Source organism: Eptesicus fuscus, chromosome 21 (assembly GCF_027574615.1).
Source record: "Eptesicus fuscus isolate TK198812 chromosome 21, DD_ASM_mEF_20220401, whole genome shotgun sequence".
NCBI classification, from domain to species: domain Eukaryota; kingdom Metazoa; phylum Chordata; class Mammalia; order Chiroptera; family Vespertilionidae; genus Eptesicus; species Eptesicus fuscus.
The window spans coordinates 8999823-9015638 of record NC_072493.1 but is presented as its reverse complement, the minus strand read 5'-3'; the positions used below and the strand labels follow the sequence as shown (position 1 = coordinate 9015638).

At 43.0% G+C, this 15816-nt stretch overlaps 1 protein-coding gene across 1 annotated transcript in view; it reads left to right on the top strand.

The window, feature by feature from the left end:
• The window catches only part of PHLPP2 (PH domain and leucine rich repeat protein phosphatase 2), a 72730-nt gene extending 58266 nt beyond the window's left edge, over positions 1-14464 (top strand). The window contains exons 13-19 of the mRNA XM_054710326.1: positions 839-1039; positions 5217-5379; positions 5618-5748; positions 6388-6498; positions 7287-7481; positions 9957-10188; positions 12966-14464. Of these exons, the coding sequence (XP_054566301.1) occupies positions 839-1039; positions 5217-5379; positions 5618-5748; positions 6388-6498; positions 7287-7481; positions 9957-10188; positions 12966-14114 (2182 nt within the window). The 3' untranslated portion in view covers positions 14115-14464. The remainder of the gene's footprint in view (positions 1-838; positions 1040-5216; positions 5380-5617; positions 5749-6387; positions 6499-7286; positions 7482-9956; positions 10189-12965) is intronic.
• The last annotated feature ends 1352 nt before the right edge of the window (positions 14465-15816 follow it).

The following is a 15816-nucleotide window of genomic DNA, read 5'->3' as shown; positions in this document are numbered from 1 at the left end:
TGCACAGAGTTTCAGTAGTTTATATGTGCCATGAGATGCAAAGGTTGAAAATTGCTGGCTACAGGAAACATACAAAAGGCATTTAGCTTACAAGTGTCTGGCTTGTTCTTCGTGTGGCCGCTTATACATCTCAATACACTTGGTTGGACTTTCCAAAAAATAAAATCTTTGGAAATTCTAAAAAATGTTTGTATATAAAAAGAAAGAAAAACAATGTTTGTATATATAATACATATTGTAAGTATAATTGGTATTGCCCTTTCTGGAGCTCAGTTTGGCAATATATATGAAAATTTTAAAGATATATGTATCTTTTGACCCCAACCAATTTTGCTTCTGGGAATGTAGTATAAAGAAATATTTGGATAAGGATACAAAGGTGCTCATTATAATGTCTGTAACAGCAAACAGTTGGAAACAGCACTATGCCTATTATTAGGGGATTTCAAGGGGCTTAGCTAAATAAATACGATGACGTTGAAATCTGACAAAAAATTTTCCGAAGGGTGTCTTCACAGTTTGGATATTTGTGAACATGATACTCAACAGCACTCTTTCGGGGGCGACATATAGTAAAGGTGAAGCTAAGGTAGATTTCAGCAACACAGAAGCCCGGGACTACTACCAAGCCTGTCTATTTCCTGCCTAGTTGGCTTGCATGAGTTGAGTAAAAGGAACTTTGATTGTTAGAATCAATTAGAGAAAACTACCTGAAGGAAGTTTCATTTGTCATGCGTTTTGGAGCATGTAATGGCAGTGTGCCCTACTGAGATGGCATGATGTTTTCCATCTAAGGCAACAGATAACCATGCAGGAGATGATGTGTGTGTTCTGTCAGCCTCAGGTACTTGAATGCATCCGCAAATAGTCTGGAGTCCTTGCCATCTGCTTCTGCAGGGGAGGAGAGCCTGAGTGCCCTGCAGCTGCTCTATCTGACCAACAACCTCCTGACAGATCAGTGTGTGCCCGTCCTGGTTGGGCACCCACACCTGCGAATCCTGCATCTTGCAAACAACCAGCTACAAACTTTTCCCGCAAGGTAAACAAATGCACACTTCGGTCATTTCAGACAAATCACAGGCATTCTGCATTTGTTAGACTGCATTGCCACTATCTCACTAGATACTCTTGCTTTATGTGGAGTGATTTACGGATTCTACTAGTTGAATGGGAAAGTGTTTGTACCTAGTTGTTACGTATCAGTAACTGGAGAAGTTGTGGTTAAATGTGTTTAATTCTTAGTTGTAGTTAGCTGATAATGAATGGTCTGAGAATTTTCAGCCTAGAAAAGTACAGGCTTATGACATAAATTAAAGAAATTCTGGAGACAATTGTTTCCTCTTTTCATGTCAGCACTGCTTCATAAAAGTACTGTTGAGTCCATTAATTTATTCATTATATACAGTTGATCCTTGAATAAGCTGTGTGCTAGGGGGAACCAACCCCCATACAATCGATAATCCACCTGTAACTTTTCACTCTGCAGTTGGCCCTTTGCATATGTGGATTCAACTAACTGTGGATGCAAAACAATGTGTTTGATCTGCAGCTGGTAGACCGTGGTTGGGAATATGAAAATGCTGTTTCCCATCCACAGTCGGTGGGAAATCTGTGGGCATGAAGAGCCAACTGTATTTATTGAAAAAAATCAGTGTATAAGTGGACGAGCACAGTTCAAACCCATGTTGTTCAGGGTCAGCTGTATATATTGAATGCCTACTGTATGTCAGGTACTGTGTAAGTCCTGGGAAGCAGCGTCGATTAAGTTACAGCCTCTGTCCTCAAGTTACTTCCAGTCAAATTGGGGGAATTGATATAGGCAATCGCAATGCAGCATAATAAATGCAGGATGTTAAAGATATATGTAGGTAGCTCATTGCACTGCACAGAGCCTGGGGGTGTTGGCCTTCCAGGAGGAAGAGATGAATAATAGCCAGGCTTCTTCACCCATAAGAAGACATAAGCAAGACGTTTAATGTGGTCAAAGTTTTAAACAGTGTATGTAGAAAAATAAATATCTTCCAAAGTACCGTATTTTCTGGCATATAAGACGACTGGGCGTATAAGACGACCTCCAACTTTTCCAGTTAAAATATAGAGTTTGGGATATACCCGCCCTATAAGATGACACCCGGTGTATAAGACGACCCCCGACTTTTGAGAAGGTTTTCCTGGGTTAAAAAGTCGTCTTATATGCTGGAAAATACGGTACATTTGATAAAATGTGATACCTGAAAAATACATCTATACCATGAAGGTAATAATAAAACTCATGCTTTGAAAGACTAAAACAATAGGGAAATGATGTTTGGTATTATTTGAATGAAAACAATAAAACTATATTTTGATTCTAATTTTATTTTATGAATGTTCTTAGAAATGTAATAAACTCAGAAAAACTGATAGGGATTATAAATTTTTTGAATATTTATGAAAGAAGATATTTAGAGCTCATAAAAGACAAGCAGGATAAACATGATTGCTTCCTAAAAGAATTTAAACAGTGGCTTTTAGCCGTAGCCGGTTTGGCTCAGTGGACAGAGTGTCGGCCTGCAGACTGAAGGTCCTGGCTTTGATTCCAGTCAAGGGCACATGCCCGGGTTGTGGGCTCGATCCCCAGTGGGGGGCATGCAGGAGACAGCCAATCAGTGATTCTCTCTCATCATTGATATTCCTCCCTCCCTCCCCCCCCCTCCCCCTTCCTCTCTGAAATCAATACAAATATACACTGAGTGGCCAGATTATTATGATCTCTGAACGCATAATAATCTGGCCACTCAGTGTATATCCTATATAATAAAAGGCTAATATGCAAATTGTCCCCTCAACCAGGAGTTCGACCAGCAGGCAGGCCAGCCAACCAACCACCCATGTCCCCTCCCCCTGGCCAGGCTGGCCCCCACCCATGCACAAATTCATGCACCAGGCCTCTAATTAATATATATATACACACACACACACACACACACACACACACACACATACATACATATATATATATATATATATGTATACGTATATGTATGTATGTGTGTGTGTGTGTATGTATATATGTATGTATGTGTGTGTGTATATATATATATATCCACTGAGTGGCCAGATTATTATGCGTTCAGAGATCATAATAATCTGACCACTCAGTGTATTTAAATGGTGGCTTTTAAAGTGAATGCAGAATCTTAATTTCAGAATGTGATAGATCCCTTGAAATCTGATGAGATTAATTCAGTTGGCCCCACACACAGTCATATAAAGTGGAAATGACAGACTACTGACAAGTTATATTAATTTTTGAAGCTGTTGTGAGATACCAGATGAATACTCTGAAACTCATGAATTCCACCTAATTTAGTGACACTTATATTGTGGGAGGGGTCAAAAGCAGGTTAATATTAAGTGTAAAACACATTAAAAATATGAAAATAAGTTAGAAGTAAAGACAAGAACAGGAGCAGATCATATAAAATTAGAGTACTCTGGTACAGATAGTAAATCTAAATGGAATTTAGGAGCAGTACATTAAAGAAATGTATGTTCTATACTGAATAATAAATCCACTGTCAGGTCACCTCTTAAACAATGTTATAATTGCACAGGCATAATCCAAATTTTCTGTTTCTTTTGCACTATTTTCAAAATCTAGCACAGCTCTGGGTACTCCGTAAGAGACTGACTGAGAGGGACACTCACTGTGTTTCTGTCCACAAGTCAGAAAGTAGTAGCAGATCCGAGCAGGGAGGAGTATGAGAGAACAGCATGAGATGTGGACATGGAACACTTAAAATGTATTAAGTAAAAAAACACATCAAGTTATAAAATATAACGTAGCATCGTTTTTTAATTTAAAATATAGTTTCATGCATGACAAAGGACAAGAATACCCTCCACCAAAAAGTCATCAGAGTACTCTGGTAGTATGATTTTTTTTTTCCACCTCTGCTTTCCTTGTCCCTTTTTCCAAATTTTTTCAGTGAATATATATTACTACTAGAGGCCCGGTGCACGAAATTCATGCACAGGGGGTGTGTGTCCCTCAGCCCAGCCTGCACCCTCTCCAATCTGGGACATCCCTCTCACAGTCCAGGACTGCTCACCTGCCTGCCTGCCTGATTGCCCCTAACCGCTTCTGCCTGCCAGCCTGATCACCCCCTAACTGCCCTCCCCTGCTGGCCCGATTGCCCCTAACTGCCCTCCCCTGCATGCCTGGTCGCCCCCAACTGCCCTCCACTGCTGGCCCGGTCACCCTAACTGCCCTCCCTTGCCAGCCTGGTTGCTCCTAACTGCTCCCCCCTGCTGGCCTGGTCCCCCCCAACTGCCCTCCCCACAGGCCTGGGTCCCACCCAACTGTCCCCTGCAGGCCTGGTTGCCCCCAACTGCCTCCCCTGCCAGCCATCTTGTGGCAGCCATCTTTGACCACATGGGTGTGGACATCTTGTGTGTTGGAGTGATGGTCAATTTGCATATTACCTCTTTATTAGATAGGATTATAATTAAAAAGCAGTTTTAATTTACTGAGCTTAATTATGAAAAAGTATTTATGGCTTTTTTAGCAATAGAAATTATGGTATGTTATATTAGAGCAACTTGTAATAATCTAGATAAAGGTGTTAGGCCATCTTAAGATATTTTGGTTATTGTGGAGAAAGCTTTGCTCAATCCAGCAGAACAGTGAATCACATTGCATTAACATTCTTAGCACAGCGCTGTATGTATAGTAACGACTCAATATAACCTTTAGTGAAGATAGATTGTGTTATGTATAGGTCACGGTAGATGTTTAAAATTGAAAAGACTCTTAGTGATGATTTAGTTCAGCTTCTTTTATAGCTGAGGATATTGATATAAACCGACATTAACTTATGCAGTATTTTGCAACTAGTTAGTGGCGAAGCAACTAATCTACCAACCTTAGGCCGATGCTGATTCAGCCACTCCCTGTAAGTCACATAATAGGAAGCTGTTCGTGCACAAGATCCAGCAGCTGTCAGAGAAGCCAGGGAAGCTTCAGCCCCTGCAGACACACTGGGAGGCAGACCAGGCTGAGGTTTGGCAGCAGCAGTCACCTTGGGGAGCCCTTCCCTTTCTGGTATCTCTGATCATTTCATTATGGCCAGGCATCTGGCCCTGGGCCAGACACCTCTGCACTCTGGCTGCTGTACCACTTGCTTGGCAGCTCCTTTTGGGTGCAGTGTGGTATATTGGTGTTTCTTTTTCAGCAAACTAAATAAATTGGAACAATTGGAGGAACTGAACCTAAGTGGCAACAAGCTTAAAACCATTCCCACGACCATAGCGAACTGCAAAAGGCTGCACACCCTTGTCGCACACTCCAACAACATCAGCATTTTCCCAGAAATACTGCAGTTGCCTCAGATCCAGGTACTTTCATGTGCTGGAATGCTGTCCCTCGGGGGGAGTGGCAGGAGAGTGAATGAAGTTGACCTCGTAAGGAAGAAGGACGTGGCAGTTAGGGATCACAGTATATTCAGTGGATTCCTGGGAAGAAATTAAGTTCCCTTGGGGGACATAGTAGTAGACTGAATGTTAGAGAGTTAAGAATGTTCTATACTGAATAATATGATGTATTTTCTTTTGATTTTTTCCATTTTTTTCTCAGTTTGTAGACCTAAGTTGTAATGACTTGACAGAAATCCTGATCCCAGAGGCCCTGCCTGCTACCTTACAGGACCTTGACCTGACTGGAAATACAAACCTGGTTCTGGAACACAAGACACTGGACACATTTAGGTAAGAAAACTTTTGAAAATGAACCTCCATGTGATCTTAGTCCCACCAGCCATGTGGGGGGTTTCTCAAGGTCTGTGGTGATCTTGATTATTTGAAGGAGTAGAATGGATGAAGCCATAAAACCCCTCGGGCCCCTACTTTGATTCAGTTATGGATGGATGTTCTGTCCACCCTCATAATGTTCTCACTCATTTATATTAGGACTCGACATCAAGGCTCAGTCACATATTGACTATTTTTACGTGGCAGGCGTAAGTGGTTTAGGTGGCACAGAGCACATTACATTACAACATGCAAGAGACAGTACAAGCTCATTCATTGTACCAAGACTTAATTGTATCAAAATACTTAAAATAAGTAGACAGTTGGCTGAAATGTTAAAGTCTTTGTTGTGCCTAGTTTTCATAGAGAGAACAGCGTCAATTGTAGCAATATTTGGCCCCTATTTCTTCCTCCTACCCTTTTCCTTTCTCCATCTTGGCCAGTGGGTCAGCACACTACTTTCAAGTGAGTCCCTCTGGAGATGAATCTTAGTCTGTCAACAGACTATTTTATAAAAATATATAGTATTGTTAGGATAGTTTTTGTAAAATACAGAAGCATTTATGGTTTAATCTTCCCTTCCTCCTCTTCCCACAGCCATATCACAACCCTGAAAATTGACCAGAAACCTTTGCCAACCACGGATCCTACAGTTACTTCAACTTTCTGGAGCCATGGACTGGCTGAGATGGCAGGGCAGAGGAACAAGTGAGTATCTTGGCCATGGAGACATCTGGGAACTGATCTGATGCTAAAGGCCGGGCCATATTCTCATGTTGGATGTAAACAAATCACAGAATGCCAACATCAGATAAGATCCCTTTGAGACCATGATCCAGTGGGACAACAAGAAGATGAATGTGCAGGCCCCCAAATACCAAATGCTCTCTCATCCCTACCATAAAATGGGCGACTACTACTTTCTGTACCAATTACAGCTTTATCCTTATGCTAATCTTCTCCTATAGATAAGATTGATTGAAATACCCAACCATAGAATGGCCCTGCATTCTGGCAGCCCCCAATCTAGTATGATCACCCCTTCATTAGACCTTCTCCAGAGTGACCCAACCAAAGCCCAAACCCTATGCTAGGTCTTACCTACACTCCCCAGAGTTCCATGATGTGCATTCTGCCTTGCTCAGGGCATAATACACTCAACTCATTCAACCACAGGTGTGCACCTGGGGAGCTCTGGCTGAAGGGTGTTAACAATACTAGTCTTTGATAACTACTAAGAGAAAACATCTCATCTTTCCAGCTTTGGCAGCATTGCAAAGTTAAAATGTGTACAGCTTCTGAATGTGGCTGAATTCCCCTGTTATGTCATCAACTCTTTCAAATGCTGCCTAATTATGTAACACTTTTCATTTGTAGGTTGGGATTTACTCTTGTTCTTCTCCACCCTCAATTAACACTTAGTTTTTTAAAGAAGGCTCTCCAGAGAATAATCCTTTTACCAATAACTTTCGTTGGTGTTTGTCTTTCTGGGATAGGCTGTGTGTATCTTCGCTAGCTGTGGATACCTTTGCGGAGGGCGTGGGAGCGGTATACGGCATGTTTGATGGGGACCGGAATGAGGAGCTCCCCCGCCTCCTGCAGTGCACGGTGGCAGACGTGCTTCTGGAGGAGGTCCAGCAGTCGTCCAGTGACACCGTTTCCATGGCTCACACCTTCTTGGTATCTCACAGGTAAGCAGGTGGGTTGAATAATCCCTAACTCAGTTCTGCTTTTGGAAAATCTCACTAAGCCAGAAGGCCAGAGTCTAAATTATAGGTACAGGATCAAGATGAGATCTTGCTCCTTCTGCCCTGGCTGTTCTCTCTATATCAGCATAGAATGTGGGGATTTTGGTGCTTTAAAGAGCCTGTGGAAACATCTGTGTTTTCTCTGTTGAACCCAAAGACTGCTGAAGATCTGGAAAGCCCAGAAATGATGTGGGAAAGGTTGTGTGTGTATATGTGCATTTAGGGGAAGGAGCGTGGTAAGCTTTCATAAGATTCTCCAAAGAGTTGATGACCTACAGAACGTTAAGCACTGATCAGATTCATGTGTTTAGAATACTTACTGGGATTTACCAACTAATCTTCTAAGCCAGTGGTCGGCAAACTGTGGCTCTCGAGCCGCGGTTTGCCGCTCTGTTGATTAATGAGTTTGCCGACCACTGACCTAGACTCTCGATTCCAATAATTACAGGCTGTTGTTGTTCCTTGTGATTAAGCCCTATCCCAGTTTGCCGATCACTGTTCTAAGCCACTTAAGGGTAAAAACCCTATATAACTAAACTATTGAAAATCTCTTAGTAGCTAATGGAGCATCTTACCCATCAGGTGGGCCGGCCGAAAAAAGGATACTGACAACTGAGAGGTTGTTATCTTGTACTAGAGGCCCAATGCACGAAATCCGTGCACAGGAAGGGATGGGGTACCTCAGCCGGGCCTGTGCCCTCTTGCAATCACTCGCTCCTAACCACCCACCTGCTCACTCCTAACTGCCCTCCTGCTCGCTCCTTACCTCTTGGCTCGCCACTCCTTACCACTCACCTGCTTGCTCCTTACTGCTTGGCTCACCGCTCCTTAGTGCTGCCACCACTACCGCTGCACTCGCCAGCCGTGAGCCCGGCTTCTGGCTGAGCGGTGCTCCCACTGTGGGAGCTCACTGACCACCAGGGCATAGCTCCTGCGTTGAGCGTCTGCCTCCTGGTGGTCAGTGCGCATCATAGTGACTGGTCGTTCTGACTGTTGCCATAATGGTTGCTGGGCTTTTATATATAGACTAGAGGCCCAGTGCATGATTGAATCATGCACGTGTAGGGTCCCCTACATGCTTTTGCTTTTCGCGGTGGAGCTGGGTGCCTGTCCGCTGGTGCACCAGGCCTTTCAGAAGCCTCCGGCTCAGCGGAGGCTTCTGAAAGGCCTTGTGCCGGAGCAGACAGGCACCCAGCTCCCCCACTTTTGATGGTCCGCGGCCGCTGAGGGGGGCTGCCACGGACACCTGGCTACCTTGCCGTTGAGAGGCACAGCTGGGTGTCCGCGGCAGGCCCCCTCAGCGGCCGCGGATCTGGCCGTTGAGGGGACTCCCGCCCCCTGCGCCTCTCAACAGCAGGGTAGCCCCCCTCAGTGGCAGCGGATCCATGCCTCTCAATGGATCACCCCAAGTCCCGCCCCCCAGCCTCCCGTCGCCCAATCGTGGGCGTAGCGGAGTGATGGTAATTTACATGTTACTCTATTATTAGATAGGATAGATACAGAGATATAGAGATAATCAATGTTGAAATGGAGCAGCCTGGAGTCCAAGCTAGTTTTCTCTCTCATTATAATAGCAAAGAGGCTGGGAAAGGAGTTTAACTTGGCAAAATAAAGGGTTTGGGAGAGAAAACTCTGCTTATGAAGTACCTCCTGAGAGCAGGGCACTGTACCAAGCATTTCTCATACCCTATCTTTAATTTTCAAAACAAGCCAAAGAGGTGGGTATTTTATTGAAAATTTTCTCAGAGAAATAACTTGCTGAGGATCTATAGCCAGTAAATGAAAAAGCCGAATTTGGAACCAGATCTTCTTGATAGCACCTGCTCTATGTTTAGCATTGTGTACCCCGTGCTGGGGATGGATGCCATATGTGTGGAAGAAATACAGGGGAAATTATGATCCTTCCTTCAAGGGACTTACAACCTAAATGTGCAGTTCTCAATGTGTTGTTCTAGGACAGTGGTCGGCAAACCGCGGCTCACAAGCCGCAGGTGGCTCGCGAGCCGCAGTTTGTCGACCACTGGGCTAGCCCCTTATCTACTGATCAGAAATTCTGGGGGTGGGCCCAGCAATCTGTGTTTTTACAAACCCTCTAAATGATTTTGATGCTCTAAAGTTGAAACCACTGAGTTAGGCCATTGTGGTCAATGATTAGACACAAGTAGAAGGAGCAGAGAAAGATGTACCTTACTCTCTCCTTTGACCTCACCCGTTGTGTAAAATTCCTTTTCTCAGTGAGCTAAGCGTGGAAGGCAGAACTCTGTTCACCATTATCACCTATAGCCAGAGACTGCCTTCAGGTGGATAAGGGTGGGGCTGGTTCAGCCACATGGCAGGCAAACAAGGAAATCGCGGCCATGAAGGACTGCCACTTTCTTCTTACTCTAGCTACCAGGTCTTCGTTTTCTTTCTAAACAGGAAATTAGGGATGGCTGGTCAGAAGCTGGGCTCCTCTGCTCTTCTTTGTTACATCCGCCCTGACACTGCCGACTCAACAAGTAGTTTTAGCTTGACGGTGGCCAACGTGGGCACGTGCCAAGCAGTCCTGTGTCGAGGTGGGAAACCAGTGCCCCTCTCTAAAGTCTTCAGCCTGGAACAGGATGCGGACGAGGCCCAAAGAGTGAAGGACCAAAAAGCCATCATAACAGAGGTGAGTCTCGCTTTCCACCAGTCACTTCTACTCCCCAAATCTAGTGAATGCTGTTTGCGTAATGGCAGTGTAGCCCCACTTTCCTCCTATCAAGCCTTGTGAATTGTATCCAAGTCAGATAATAGGACTAGAAGAAAAGCTAATGAGCAGCTAATGACCAGCAAGAAGAAAAGGCAAATTAATTAGAAGGAAAAATCTGAATTTGATACTTTAGATCAGTGATTTTCAGTCTTTTTCATCTCATGACATACATAAACTGATTACTAAAATTCTGCAGCACACCAAAAAATATTCTTTTTGCTGATCTGACAAAAAAAGGTATAATTTTGATTCATGTACACCAGACAGCTATTGTTGTGTTGGCTGTCGTGTTGTCATTTTTTAATTTGACAATCAGGGAAAAGAGGTCAGTGCCCCTGACTAAATAGTAAGGTATTGCATGTTTTAAAAATTGTGTCAGCACACCTGCTGAAAATCACTGCTGTAGGTGTATAGCTAGCATGTAAAATGAAGGTAAATGTTCCCTTTGGTTAATTTCCAAACAGAAGAGAAACACTCCTATAGTTTGACATCCTATTCTGAAATGCAAAGTTTCAAAATATTTTTTTCTGTTCATAATACAATTGTATTTGGCTTATATGCTCTGGTTATATTTTCTTTTTTAAATAATGAAGCATCAGTATCTCCACAATTTTACAGCTTTTCTTCTGTTTTAGAAATTAGCATAACATTTTTGCTTTCAAAGAGACTTTAACAATTCATGTGAGCATTGTTTACTGCGAAGCAGAATTCTGTTCAGATCTTTTGCCCATTTTTAATGGAATTGTTTGTTTCTTTATGGCTGAACTTTAAGAACTCTGTGTGAATTTTGGATACAAGTCCTTATCAGATATGTGTTTTGTAAATATTTTCTCCCAGTCTGTGGCTTGTCTTCTCATTCTTTTAATCAGTGTCTTTTGCAGAGAAGTTTTTAATTTTAATGAAGTCCCACTTATTTTTCTTTCATGGTTCATGTTTTGGTGTTGTATCTAAAAACTCATTGCCAAACCCAAGGTCACCTAGATTTCTTTCTGTCTTATCTTTTGGAAGTTTTGGAAGTTCAGTAAGTCTGATTGGTTTTGAATTAATTTTTGGAAAGGTGTAAGCTCCATGTCTAGATTATTTTTCTTTCCTTTTTGCATGTGAATGTCCAGTCGTTCTAGCAGCATTGGTTGAATAGGCTGCCCTTTCTCCATGGAGTTGCCTTTGCTCCTTTGTCAAAGATCAGTGGGCTGTATTTGTGGGTCCATTTCTGGGCTGTCTGTTCTGTCAGAATTCTGTCAGGACTATCCATGTTAGATTGTATCCAAGGAAGCACAAAACCAAAAAAAGTATATCACAATGTGGTTGATACCATGAAGATTCTGGAACTCTGAGGCATTATAGTCTTAGGAAGGTCTTTCATTGAAAACAAAAATGAAAGATAAAAGAATGTTTTGTTTGATTAGTCTATTCTTATAGAATTTAGTAATGCTTTGATTTTGGGGGTAAAGTGGGTTCTAGACAAGTAGGAAGTATTTTTATAAACATTATTTTAAACACAGATATTGTTTGCTTATTTGCTAAGCACCGTGCTTTCATTATTTTGTTTAATCTTCATAATAACAGCCATGAAAGAATTGCTTTTATTTCCATTTTACAGTTGAGGAAAATAAAATTTAGTGTTTGTGATAAGTTCTGGTAAATAGAGAGCCAGGATTTTCATCCAGATAATGACTGCAACTATGAAGTAAATATATTGATGGCTTTAGAGGTTTTGCTTGGTTATATCTTGAAAAGATATAAGTATCAAGTATCTGGCTGATGAACATTCCCATCTGTTACTAAGGTTTTTCCTTTAAGTTTAGAATTATACCAGTTGTGACTTGATCTGTTACTCATTTTTGGTTATGATCCTTACAGAGTAGGTAAATTTACTGAAGATTTCAAACTTTCCTTTTTTAGGCTAAATAATTTTGGAGATTACTTAATGCTTTAGCCACAAGGATTGCCTTAGTCATTTAATATCTTCCTGAATCTTTTCAGTCCTAACTGTGCCTTTGAATGAGAAATCATTTTTAGTGACCCATCTGAGTTTTGGCCTCTCTGAGAATACTAGTGATGGAGAATTAATGACAATTCTGCTCCTTGTTTTTCTAACAGATGTCTTTCTATTTAAGGACATGCTGAGGCCTTTACTTCATGTTAAAGCAAGTATCTTTTGAGATTGAGGTACCTTTTAGCCACTTCATTTTAATTGGTTTTAACTTTCGTCCTCTGAACTATTCAGTATAGCCATCTGATATCTTGTTCTCTTAGAATTTTATACATTTATTTTTTGTAAGGCCATTTAAAATACACAGATCTTGCCGAAACCGGTTTGGCTCAGTGGATAGAGCGTCGGCCTGCGGACTCAAGGATCCCAGGTTCGATTCCGGTCAAGGGCATGTACCTTGGTTGCGGGCACATCCCCAGTAGGGGGTGTGCAAGAGGCAGCAGATCGATGTTTCTAACTCTCTATCCCTCTCTCTTCCTCTCTGTAAAAAATCAATAAAATATATTTTAAAAAAATAAAAAAATAAAAAAAGTAAAATACACAGATCTTAGGAAAAACCGTAATACCTGTCAGTTCTGTGTTGTTTTGTGTGTGTGTGTGTGTTTGTATTTTTTTGTAGAGCTGTAAGCATTGTGAGATAGAAAGATATAAATTGTATGTCATTGTTGCTTGTTTTTCAAAATTTGCATTCTGCTGCCTCTAGGATAACAAAGTGAATGGGGTAACCTGCTGCACCCGGATGCTGGGCTGTACATACCTCTACCCTTGGATCCTCCCCAAGCCCTACATCTCTTCCACTACACTTACCATTCAGGACGAGTTGCTGATTCTGGGAAACAAAGCATTGTGGGAACACTTGTCATATACAGAAGCTGTCAGTGCGGTGCGTCATGTACAGGACCCATTAGCAGCTGCCAAGAAGCTGTGCACATTAGCCCAGAGCTACGGTTGTCAGGACAATGTGGGGGCAATAGTGGTTTATTTGAACATTGGTGAGGAAGGCTGCACTTGTGAGATGAATGGGCTCAGCCTCCCAGGTCCCGTGGGATTTGCTTCAACCACCACCAGCAAGGACCCTCTCAAGCCAACCACTCCTTCCTCCAGCAGTGGGATCGCCTCTGAGTTCAGCAGCGAGATGTCCACGTCAGAGGTGAGCAGTGAGGTGGGGTCCACTGCTTCTGATGAGCATAACACTGCTGGCCTGGATGCCAGCTTGCTCCCACGGCCAGACAGGCGCTGCAGTCTCCACCCCACCCCCGCCTCTGCGGTTTTCCAGCGCCAGCCTTCTTGTGCGACTTTCTCGAGTAATCAGTCTGACAATGGCCTGGACAGTGACGATGACCAGCCCGTTGAAGGGGTCATAACCAATGGCAGCAAAGTGGAAGTGGAAGTGGATATCCACTGCTGTAGGGGGAGGGAGAACTCGCCCACGCTCCCAAAGACTTCTCCTGCCCCATGTCCTGAGGAACATGGAAGAGGATTGTTTTTTGGGATCCGAAGACAGAACAGTGTGAACAGTGGCATACTTCTGCCAGTGAGCAAGGACAAGATGGAGTTACAGAAGTCTCCCTCCACCTCCTGTCTCTATGGGAAGAAACTCTCCAATGGCTCGATTGTACCCCTAGAAGATAGCCTGAACCTCATTGAAGTGGCCACAGAAGCACCCAAGAAGAAAACTGGCTATTTTGCTGCCCCCACTCAGCTGGAGCCAGAGGATCAGTTTGTTGTACCTCGTGACCTGGAAGAAGAAGTGAAGGAGCAAATGAAGCAACACCAGGAAAGCAGGCCCGAGCCTGAGCTGATTGAAGAGGATCGGACCGAGCTCCCCGAGGAGTTTGACACAGCACTGTAGTCCTCCCGGCAGCTCAGCGTTAGGGAGGCTGTGTGGGGTCGGGGTGGGACCCTTCCAGAGGCATTTTGCCGCTGCATTTCTAAACCATAGATGAGGGGGTAGAACTTGGAGCCAAAAATGGTGAGAGCTATCAGGATCTCACTCTGGATAAGCTAGTAAACACCATCAGTGTTAAGTTTCACATCTAACCTGCACTGGGATTCCCAGATTACTGGGAAGAAAGCAGATGTTGCTCTGTATCAGTCCTGCCACCTGCCATTAACCCTTTCTCTCCTAGGATAATTTTGAGAATTTGCCTGCCTGGGAAGGAAAGGGACTATTTCTGTGGAGGAAAATAACTGAAGATGATTCCCTTTACTGATTGCTGCTGATGGATCTCTATGACAGAGGAATCACCTTATATCTCAACCTAACTGATGGGATGTGATGTGACTAGTCACATGACTTTTCATTCTTCTCTACGAGAATACAGCCTATCAAAATGACGTTTATTGGAAATGTAGAACCAATCAAACAGATAATTTATGTATGTAATGTAACGAGAGCACTTTTCATTGACTGTGAACTTTTTATTTTCGAATCTGCACTCGAGCCAATCTTCTTAGAGGCAGCCCAGCACCTTGGTCTCCATAGGTAGAATGAGCACCAGGTGTTGGAGCCTTGCATGAGGGTACTAAGCAGGGTCCTGGGAAATTGATTTAATTGTTGGATGTCAGACTGTGAAAGCTCCTGAGAAGCTTGGGGGAATAGAATCTTTTTGGGGGGATAAAGATGGGAAAGAAGTGAAGACTAAGACTACTTTTCCCAAATCACAAAAAAAAGAGAAAAGCTCCTTGACAAATGTGACACCTGCTAGGAGTTTCCCAGCAGATCGCAAGAGCGGCATTTGGGGGTTGGCCTCTTTTCACAACACCTGCCGGAGTGGCAGTCAGCCTCCTGGTGTGTAGGGCCGAGGCTGATGCTGCTCACATCCAGGTAACCTTGAGTAATAGCAGATGACCCTGAGCAGACAGGCTGAATGAGAACAGAAGGATGGATGGAGCTCCGGTGTTAGGTTCCTTCTCTTACTCTAGAGCAGGGGTCCTCAAACTTTTTAAACAGGGGGCCAATTCACTGTCCCTCAGACTGTTGGAGGGCCGGACTATAGTTTAAAAAAACAACCACTATGAACAAATTCCTATGCACACTGCACATATCTTATTTTGAAGTGAAAAAACAAAACGGCAAAAACACCCGCATGTGGCCCGCGGGCCGTAGTTTGAGGATGCCTGGTCTAGAGCTTAGGGATGGTTTTCTAAAATGTTGCAAGTGAGTGGAGAGTTCACCTCTTTAGTGTTTAACAGAGTACTGAAAACTGCTTATCCACGTCACATGGTTTGAGAATACTGGGCTCAATTACTAATATAAGAAAGAATTTAAAAATCCTAAGCTTACAGAAAACCTGGTTTACTATATTTTTTGCACATTCCACATAACCCTAGCAAAATGCAGTTCCTTCCATATTTCTGTTCTGTTGCCTTTTCCATTAGAAGATTTACTTAGGAAAATGAATTTCTATTTATTCCTACAAAATTTTGACACTGCTTGGTTTTACCCATGGGGAATATGCTTTGAGTGATTTCTAGAATACTTTCACAATTAAAAAGAAAGCAGAGTGGAGCCATTTTTAATCTGTTTCATAAGAAATAATGTTAAAGATAGG